This window comes from Phalacrocorax carbo, chromosome 1 (assembly GCF_963921805.1).
Source record: "Phalacrocorax carbo chromosome 1, bPhaCar2.1, whole genome shotgun sequence".
Lineage (NCBI taxonomy): Eukaryota > Metazoa > Chordata > Aves > Suliformes > Phalacrocoracidae > Phalacrocorax > Phalacrocorax carbo.
Genome location: NC_087513.1, coordinates 40,932,040 through 40,942,925, shown reverse-complemented (window position 1 = coordinate 40,942,925; position 10,886 = coordinate 40,932,040). Strand labels below are relative to the sequence as shown.

Genomic DNA, 10,886 nt, shown 5'->3' with positions numbered 1-10,886 from the left:
TCATTTCCGTTGTCTAACAAGGAACAGTTTGAGGAGAACACAGATTTTACCCACAGAAATTCAGTCCCAAACTTGGTAGGCCTTAACTTGCATCACGTTAGCATGGATGAATCGTGCTAGCACTACCAAAACTTGTTCGCTGTCCAAATTCTGAAAGCTGAATAATTTACAATAGAATCTTTTTTCAAGTTAGGCAAGAGTCTTGTAACAGAAAATTTAGAAAAGTGAGGAAAAAGTGCATCACTTATTTTGAACTAAAACATTATCTCAAGAAGGGGAAGCTAGAATAATACTTTTTATGGCTTTCTGAAAAGTTTTAGCAATGGAGCTTTGATTCGGTGCTCAAAATATGTTTGAAAGTAGTGAGGAATCTGATTCCTCACTGCTTTGGCTGACCGGGGCCAAAGAAATTTGTAGGGTAATGTGTGAGGAAAGACTGGAGAGAAAAATTGAAGAGATGCCATCAGTCTCTCAAATTTGTCCACTACAAAAATGCAAAGGTTTTAAGAAAAAAGTTGTTAGCGACAAAACTGGGCTTGTTGAACATTAGCACCATGACTTTAATTAAGCTACAGATCAGAACAAAACCCTTGCTAATACAATCAACATCACAGTATTTCCACATCTGGTTCTTGAAGCGATCAGGACCTGTTCATAACATATACGTAGCCTTCATATTCTTTAGGAAGATTACCCACAACAACGAATACAAAACCTCCACACCTGATATGGGTTTGAAGGCCACTGGCTACGAGGTTCACCGGGTGCAAACGCAGTCATTCTAGATAAGCACGACAGGCACACATTTGCTGAATGTAGTCAGTAAAACTGAAGCGTTAAGTGATTGCTGTGGGCAACTTAGTTTAGTTTTTTTTAACCTCCCAGTATCAAAACCATTCTATCAACATTCACAGTGGTCCAAACTTTAAGCAGCTTTAGCCGATTCTCTTTTGTAAGCTATCCTCTTGCCCTCAAACAGAAGAGCTCAAGAATGTACTTTTGAAGTAAGTAAAATTGCTCGAACAGGGAAAATAAGAAAAATCTCTAAGGAGAGACCTACCTCAATGTAATTTTTACCTTGGAACAGATAACACTGCAATACTGCTACAATTGAAGAGTATTAAGTTTTAAATACATACCCCCAAAAGATAATTATCTTCAAGTCAAGCACTAAAAAACTAAAACAGAGTTTGCAGGAACTATACAAGTATTGCCTCTTTTATAGCCTGACAACTGTAACCAAAAATGTATTGAGAGTTAATTTGTATTTGTTAATTCTAATCAATCTGAATCATTCACATAGAAAAGAACTTTACACGTCCAGAACCTCCAACCCATGGCATTTCCTCAGCCATCATGGCCCTGATTAAGGTCTCTCACAGTGTTCATAGTCTCAGACTAAATCCATCCCTAACAATCAGGAACAGTTTGGTGGAGGATGAGATTCCTCTCGATTGCAACTCTTTGCAAGGCTGCCTGGCAGCAGGAAGGAAGTGACAGGTAACGAATGCTGCAAGGGGCATTTGATCTTATTGTTGGGAAGCAGAGCAAGCCTTCCCCAGCAGCTGCTCACTGCCAATTCAGGAGGAACCTGCTCATCCTTGACATCTGAGTGCTTAATACAAAGGCTCAACAGTTATACCCAAAAAGGAAAGGTAAACTTTACTGTAATAGCTGGTAGTAGTTCTTAGTAGCCATAGCTGTAATGCTAAGAAATGAGAGAATTCCACTTAAATATGCTTTTCCTAAACATTTGTATATTCACATTCAGTCAATTATTTTCTTCAAGATCTTAATATGTTGCGTGTCCTTTTTTATGGCTGCATATCCCAAATAACTGCAGACCTACCCATTGCATTTTCAGTTTTAGACATTTCCCTCCCCCTTCCATAGTTTCATTTTAACATAATTTGTCAAAAACATTTTGCAAGTACACTTTACAGTGAACTTGGTGCTCCAAAAATACTGAAACTAACTTGCTTAGTGTATTTGAACCGAAGTGTTGATTATGTAATTTCTAATGCCTTTATGTGTTCCGTGCCTCGTTAAATGAGCTGCCAAGAAGCACAATGCTCAACTGTGAGGACAGGCATGATGCTTCACAGTAATTTCCTGGACAGGAAATGAAAGGCTATAGATACGCTGAGCTGTGAATCCTTGACTTTCACCACATAAGACTCTTCTTTATTAACTGATGAGAGATAGCACTTTGACGATATTAAAAACAAAATCTATACTGATTCAGCTCTCCAGTGTTTGTTCACAACTGGTGAGAGAAGTTTAATCGGGCCTCAAATTATTGTAACAACTTGATTTATCTATTAGAGCCTTTTTGTATTACTTGTATTTGCTTTAGATGGCACAAATTACTTTTACAAATGTTAACTGCACCAGAAAAGCAGCAAGCTCCAACATATCCCACACAGCAACTGCCTAGAGATGAGAGGCATGCTCCGCTCTGTACTGAACAGATATTCCCACTGCTCTTCACGACTCACAAAATACATAATATCGATGGACTAACCATTGTTAGCTATTCCCTCTACCTCGTGTTCTTATATCAACAACCAGACAACTAGATTTTTTTCTCTAAATAGGATTTAATTAAAAACACTAAATCAGCTTTGACTTTTATTTTATATATGTACAATAGTTACCAAATAATGAATACACTGAATCGGTTATGTTAAATTTCACATAACGTCAAAGGACATCAGCATGGCATGGAATAAACTCACACTGCCTTTTGCATATACAAAAAAAAATGCATTAATATTAATTGTGATTACTATTTTGGTTTGTGGGTTTTTTTATAACCTGCTTATTAATTCTCCAAATAATCTTGCCATAAAAACAGTGTAAGTAGTTAATTGATCAGTTAATATATTAGCAAAGATAAACATTAGTAAAGTTTGCAAGAAATCAACTGCAAAATTACCTCAAGGGTAGGACTGAATGTATTCACATGGAAGTTAGCTTCACTTAGAAAAGTTTGGAAAAGAGCCTAAGTTGGAGCTGTGCATTAATTTGGTCAAACTGATTCAGATGAATGAACAGTCAAGTTTATTCAGATATTGAAAATATGACTATTCTTTTTAGTATTCACAAATATTTGTGTATATAGTGTGTACGTGTGTAAATATATATATGCATATATAAAGTGAAGATATGTTAATGTAAAAATATACTGTTCGTCCACTCCCAATTACACAAAATTCAGTATTTGGACATTAAACTGCGTACGTATAAATGTCCATTTCAAATCTACATTCAACCAGCAACAAATACTTAGAAGTATTTTTGTAAACATTTGAGATAGGGAAAACCCATTCATTTACAAAACGATCCTTCTTTAACACATCAGCATCTATTCAGCTTGAAAATTTTGTACAGCAGCTTCAGCTGGCCTATTGTGAATCTGCCCAAATCAAAGAGCTCACACGGTCTTAGATCAATACACGTGAAAGCTCAGCAAATGCAGAATTTTCAAATTCATTCTTAATCACCATCCATTTCCAGTTCACCAGCAAAAAGAAAATGCACTTGGCTACAAAAATATTAAGGAATGTTATTGAAAACAAAAGGCTATTTTGGTAGAAGAAACTACAAAAATAGTTAAGTTGAGTCATGTTGTAAAGCTTTAATGCAAGAGCATTACAGTACAGATTTTCTTTCCAACCTTAAAGCTTAATCAACACCAAATTTAAATATCCATCTCTCAAGTGCTTGAAAAAACTGTGCTCAGTAAAAGTCTTTCTTCAATTTAGCCAACTGTAATTACGCAGGTGCCAGGCTCTGCGTCTCAGACATCTGTTGAGTGCTGTCTCTTGTTCCATTGGCAGCAATTACAGGTGTTGAGATACTCTGATATGATGACGTCGGACAACTCAACACAGCTCCACTTTCATCCTCTCCAGTATCTGAATCTGGTGTTACAGAACTGCTTTCTATCCCCAGGATCTCACTAACTGCTTGCGGCAATTCCTAGAAAGGGAGGAGGGGGGAAAAAATTAAAAATCACTATAATTAAAGGGTGGGGGAAAAGCTAACAACAAGGTCCCCCCAGTCTGTCCCCCACCCCCAGTAAGTAATCGTTCATCTGAATTAAGCTCTACTGAAAGCATATCTCTCAGCATTAGTTCCATTAAACTTACCACTTTCTGTATGTGCTTTTTGAAAAGACAAAGGGGACAGCCTCAGGAATCAACTCCTGATTAACAATATGATCTTCATTACATAAATAAAAGTCTAAGCAACTACTATAATTACACTTCATGTTATTGAAATCAGTTTTATTGATTGAGCCATTAGCTTCTGCCTAACAAGTCTGGTATGCTTTCAAAGCAATGTGCCTTTCGCCTCATTTTTCTCGAGCACACTGAACATCAGATTACTTGTACTGAGGTTATCAAGTAAGAGTTCAGAAATCACAGCCAAAAGGTACAATCCAGCTTCCCCTAGTAAGCGATATTACTGTATAAAATCAATCACTCTTGCTTACAGATTTTTAGAATATAAGTGCTGTATAGATATAGCACATCCCCGGGCATTTAGGTATTTCACAAGTCAGTCATACATGTACACTTACAGACAACTACATACTTTGACTATAAATGCTTACAGTAGATATATTCTAAATATCTTTACCTTGCAGTTCATCATCTGCATAGAAATTGCTTCTGCTTTGCAGAGTATATATTCCACATCAATTTTCATAGACAGTTCATTGATATGCTGAAAATATATTCACAAAGAATAGGAAGTGTCATAAATGGTAGATATGCTTTATTGTGAAATACTTATTAGTGCAGTACAGTATTGGTGTATTAGCTTATAAGCCTGCCCCTTAAGCTATGAAATGCTAATCATACTCTGTTTGCTTTGACAAACAGCTACTGAAGGATGTAGTATGCAACAGCTGGCTGCCGCCAGTATCCAAGACCTGCAAGGGGAATCCGTGGTACTCCTAAATGTGACAAACTATCTGGCTGTCCTAGGTACCCCCCAGCTCACATTTGCAAAGAGGCAACAAATAAGAGTACAGAAGACAAAGCAAAAATTAAGAATAAACGTACTAAGCAGTACTCTAAGGGGGAGAACTGTTTTTCATCTGTTAATGATCTTAGCACTAAACACAGACACTGAACACTCAAGAAACCATTTTGAAAACACGGAGGATAGACATTCAGTTCACATTTAACCCTTCAGAAGATGGTACGCACCTTTTCCTGAAGGTGAAATACATGAAATGCAAAAATATTGCATTAACTCCAAAAAGTTGATTAATATTTAAACAATGCATAAGAATTCCATACCTTTAATATTTCATTAAAGCCATAGTGCTTGTCCATTATTTGCTGTTTTTCAGATTCTAAGATAGCACAACAAAGGAGAAGATGAAAATTCTGGCAAGGCAAATCCGTCCACATGACCTGTTAAAATATTAAAGACGCTTTTGAAATGCTTATGCTTTTCCTGAGAAGAAAAACAGTTCTTGGAAAAGAGCTAAGCCCTCAAGCCAAGTAACTTAACTAACAATAAGCTGGTTTTGAAGGCAACTAAGTATTTGTACAATTATTTGAAATTTTTCTTTGGTCCAATTCGTGACAACTCCAAGTCTGAGTCACCAAATGCTTATCTGGTTCTTTAAGACTTGGGTGTCTACCAGGCTGTCCACTGTAACGCTATTAAGCTGCCTGAGCTTGCAGTCTTGTGAATGCATGTTCTGCCTCAGCTCACGTGAGATTCTCCTACCCAAAATTACTAACTACAAAGAAGTAATTAAAATTAACAAATTATTTGTGTGGCTTAGTGTGTCTGCATTAACTGCAAATTGTAGAAGCTCAGCGATCCCTCCAAAAGGTTCTAACGCTTATAAATAAGGTGCTGAAGTTGTTCTCAGTCCCCCCACTACAAAAGCCCAAATACACGGACACACAGGTGTTGGGGGTGGGCGGGCGTTACTTTCTCACTGCAGACACATTGGCTTTTGGTCCCACAGAGGCCACAGATCATTCTGGAGTTCGCTGGGACTGAAATGTGCAACCTCAAAGTATTAATACCTTATTTTAGCATGTTCTTGAGAGTCAAATCTTGGGGGAAAAAAAAGTATTTGAAGAGAATGTGTCGTGGGCAGAAAGCTGGATAACAGTTTTGACAACATAAAAAAGGAAGGAAACAAAAGTGTTTGCATAAATTACTCTGACAAACAGATAAAGGTATTTAAGTCAATGGATTTACTCTCAAAAAAGGCAGGTAAAAAAAGCACAGTCATGAAGATTCAGTCCTACTTCACTAGCAGAAGTTCTCGTGCTTCGTTATTCACAGAACACAGCCTTAAAGCTCAACAAGAGCTTACTTATACTTGAACTTTTATCACTAGTACATGTAGCCTCTAAACAGAACTGCATAAATCTGAAAGATATCCAAGTTCACCCAAAATAAAGTGCAATTAATCTTGAATGTTTCGATTAAGATCCAGTCCAGAGTTACATTTCGTATTTTTTTCAGGTATCCAATATTCTGTTAAAGCACTCGCACTCCAGGAAAAGGGCTGGAATGCAAACAGGCTGACAAACAATAACAATCATGTGAAAATGCCTATAGTCTACCAAATAGTCTGTCTACACACTGTTTGTTTTTTTACTCCCACTTCATAAGAAGGAAATATTGACAGCTGTAAATTGTTTTAGTTCAACATCAAATTTGCACAAAGAGGGCAAACTACTGCCTACGCATTTCCAGTACACTGAAATTCTCGTGGTACGCATACCATGAATCATCTACAACAATCACTAATGAAGCGTATCAGACAAGAGGCTACCTCTTGGCGTGAAATCTAAACCAGAACATAGATGACGGACACATGACAATGCAGGCTATGGGGGAAATCGAACCAAAATATAGGTCTGTGTAACAGTTACCTTTTTATAGACATTAACAGAATATTTATCATTCATATCTACAGTTCAATGCTACCCTACTGGAATATCTACTTTAAGAGTATTTACTTCAACCTGTAACTTCAGTGGAAGCTGGATCCGGCATCAAGAGTGAAAAAAACCCCAAAATACTAACAAGGATGTTTACAGATGTTCTCTCTGCTCTGAGGAAAATCGGCAGCTGTCACCAGCTGCTAATACCAGCTGCAAAAAATTCCATGCTTTTTGCTGTCATTTTTGATATACTTTCAAAGTCTGGAGCAGAGCATGCACTTAAGTTTATGTATGTAAACGCATAACAGGAGCATCACAAAGTGCTTGGAAAAGGATGAAAGAAAACCAGCATTTAAATTAATAATATAAGAATACAACACTTAAGTGAGGTAACTCTTTTGCTCCTGTTTCTTTCTCATAAAGCTATGCATGCAAGGACTCATTTGTTCTAGCACTACCTCAGCATCCATAAATATTTGTAACAGATTCTAGCATATATGTAAAGTATGGATCACTAGGTCATTCTGGTTTTATACAGTGTCAGCTCTACTAGCATAACACTGGAGGTAAGTGTGAGCTAGCTGTGTAATTTTGTTACAAAGTTTTTCTTTTGGGATTTTTCTTTTTCTACCTAGTCTTCCTGCACCACCTTGAGAATGAAGCATCTCACTGTGCAACAGAAAGATTAAAAGCTGGCTGGAATTACAAGGTAATTGTCCCTCCAATGTGAAAGAAGGACTGAGCTGCTCTCAATGTTGCAACATCTAAGCAGTGGCTCAGTATGCTGTCTGTCTGGGCTGAGTTTGAGAGGCACTGCTACAATATACTGCAAATAATCCCACCCACAGACAGAGCAGTTTAACCCGCGTTCGTGTTTCTGGAAAAAGGTGTTGCATATAGCACTGCAAATACCTGCGATCACACAACGTGGCCCAACTTCCCCACACAAGGTGGAATGCCACCCCTCTAGTGCATGCGCTGCCTTGTGCACCCTGCTGCACCATGTAGCGGCGATACAACCACCCACATTTTCTACCGCAATCTGATTATTATGGCTCTTGCTCAGTAAGCGGGAGGGCTCTGTTTTAGCTTCTACTCCAGCTGATGGGGACTGGTATCTCCCACCTCTAAGACGAATGTCTAATAACATGTCTAGAGAAGAATCTTCTTCATGAAGCCAGTGGGAACAGGGAAAAAGTATGCCTTAATTTGTTTGTTTTAAAAAGGGAAACAAGATATCCCCTTTCCCATTCCATATCTCATAGCAAAGAAATTGAATAGTTGTGGTAAACATACATTATGACATGCTAGAAGAAACCTACAAGACTAACATATATCAATAGGTTACCATCATCCTCCTATGACAGAAAAAAAATACTTATGTTAGAAATATAGCATATTTCTTTTCTGTATATACGCATTAAGGCAGAGGTGATAAAAACATGCTAGCCTGGGACTATAAAACTATAAATAAAAATACTGTTGTCATCGATTTAAAAAGAAAAATTAGTCTTTAAAAAATACTGAGAAGACAATATAACACTGAGGGGGAAAACCAAGATGATGGGTGAATTTTTTTCCCCCAAATCATTATGATTTTATGCCTTGGAATAACAATTATTTCATACATTTTGGTTCCCTTATTTATGGCTGTTACTCATAAAGTTTTTAGTCCTCTTCAGTTAAAATACCACCTCAATACTCTATGATAGTAAATTCCACCAATGATGATACAAAGCTAAAAAAGATTTACTTTAGGCAGTTTTAAATACTGGTCCTCCTCTTTACGTGACTCCTTTTTCATTCATGGAAAAAGTGAATAAAAGCATCAATATTATTTTTCATTATAGTACAAATTTTATGCATCTCAGTCCTGTTCTTTTCATTACCCTTCTGTTCCCAGCACAACTCTAAGTGATATTATGTGCTAGAAAATACTCCTTCCGTTCATCTGAACATTTATTTTATTGTTTGGGAGTTTTCACTGGATACTGTGCTCTTGTTAAATGCATGTTAGACAGTAAACCTGTACTGTTGACACATTTCTAAATTTTCTGGGAACGAAGAATTAAAGAATGTTCAACAAAAATATTAGTTTATCTTAACTGCTCCATCTGATCCCAAAGTCACCTAAATCAAAAAAGAGGTAATTAACATGGAATTATCAGAATGCCCACATTGTGATGTTTTACATTATGTTACTTGGCATTGTGAGGTCTTATCAATATTAACTGGGTCTTCTGACATCATCCTCTTTATGGTTTTGGCTAACACAAAAACTACCCTGCCAGTGCTTCATTCCACTTAACAGATTTAAGTACTACCAATATCAAGGAACTAACTGGAGACAGGCACAAATGCTGTTTCTTCTAGCATAAGCTGTTTTCCATTAAAGGTTAACTGATATGCTCTACTTACTGTTGTCACTTAAGAGCCTCATCTGAAGGATCTTGTCTAAACTTTTAACAAGCCAATTTATCACCACCAGCTCTTAAAAGCATTTTTTTTCATTAACTTTGCACATTGTTTTGGCTAAAAAGATGTAACATATGCTAGTATGTCCTCACCCCATTGCACTGAATCAGTTTTTAAGAAAAATCTATTCAGTTATTAATCACTTTGCAGAACGATCCATGCTTTCTGTTCTAAAGTGAAAAGACTGCTGGAGTCTGTGTGATGAAATGTCTTCTTACCTCCCAGAGTCGAAGAATATCTTGAAAGCTAAATTCCCTTTTAAATCTGATAAGAAGCCATCGGAAGCAAAAATAAAGGTAGCCCGAGTCTTGAGATTCTAGGAATAACAGTGTTACATTTCATAAACATAAACCAGATTTGGTTAAGACAACAAGGGAAAAAAAAAAAACCAATGGATTTTACAGGTACCCAATCGTACCACTGATTTTTAAGGTGGTAGCTCCTTTTCCAGAATCAAAGATATTTGCCAGAGGATAGCATATTTTTAAAATGAGCTACAAAACAAGCCTGTTATTCAATAGGCATGAAGCAATTATTGAAATCTTTTAAGCATTATTAATTTACAAGTCCTGTATTAATATAATATTACTATTAGAATGATGTTGGAAGACTGGTAAAGATATCAATGCACACAGAATGCAGTTAAGTTGTTTTAGTTATTGTGCATGAATAATACACCTACCTAAATAACTGCAAAATCCACTGTCTAGTAAACGAAGCAAAGTACTCAGCTGAATTAGTTGTGTCTTCATACCCTGCATCTGTTCTTCAAAATTCTGATGCTGGATAGAATAAAATATTAGCACTGTCATTTTTATTAACTCAATGATAATTGAGATTTACAGCTATTTTTAGTTTTTAAAAAAGTTATTGCAACAGTCATTCTCATCCTTTAGGTATTTAATATATGGATATTTAACTGTACTTCTATCTAATGAAATGTCTGCCTTTTACTGAAAGGTTTAACTAAAGCAGTGAACTGTGTTTCTTCCGTAACACTTTTGTATGTAATAAATGATATTTTAAAACAGCCTATGCTCGGTACCTCCAAGCAGCACCACTGCACTCAAACCAAAAAGACGGCTTTTTTTATTCTCATACCAGTCACATTGTTTTGCCACACGCACAACTCAAAAGCTTCAGTTTGTGGAAAGTCTAAATTGCATTTAACAGATGCCAAAAGCTAAAGTATTGCAGGGAACCACCAGCCTGAATAAAACCCTGCTACACGACTCCTAATTAATGCAAATTTGTCTGTGATGTCTCTGAGTTATTTTGGAATTTCCAAGGAGCTGACATTGTATTGCACAGTAACAGTATCAAACGCACCATCACCATAACCTGTGTCAATCAGGAAACACATATTGACTTCAATCATAAGATGATTTCTTTAAAAGAATTCAAAAAAGCAATTAAACTAATAACATAAAATTGACCCCAAATGCTACCCATAGCTTATCTGTTTATGTGGGCTAA

At 36.6% G+C, this 10,886-nt stretch overlaps 1 protein-coding gene across 3 annotated transcripts in view; it reads right to left on the bottom strand.

Moving 5' to 3' along the window:
* Positions 1-2,618: 2,618 nt before the first annotated feature.
* TBC1D15 (TBC1 domain family member 15) overlaps positions 2,619-10,886 on the bottom strand; it is a 33,859-nt gene continuing 25,591 nt past the window's right edge. For all 3 annotated transcript variants that reach the window (XM_064449672.1, XM_064449685.1, XM_064449678.1), the window contains 5 exons: positions 10,093-10,192; positions 9,629-9,726; positions 5,316-5,432; positions 4,648-4,734; positions 2,619-3,984 (listed from right to left, as the gene is read on the bottom strand). In XM_064449672.1, coding sequence (XP_064305742.1) covers positions 3,778-3,984; positions 4,648-4,734; positions 5,316-5,432; positions 9,629-9,726; positions 10,093-10,192 — 609 coding nt within the window. In that variant the 3' untranslated portion in view covers positions 2,619-3,777. The remainder of the gene's footprint in view (positions 3,985-4,647; positions 4,735-5,315; positions 5,433-9,628; positions 9,727-10,092; positions 10,193-10,886) is intronic.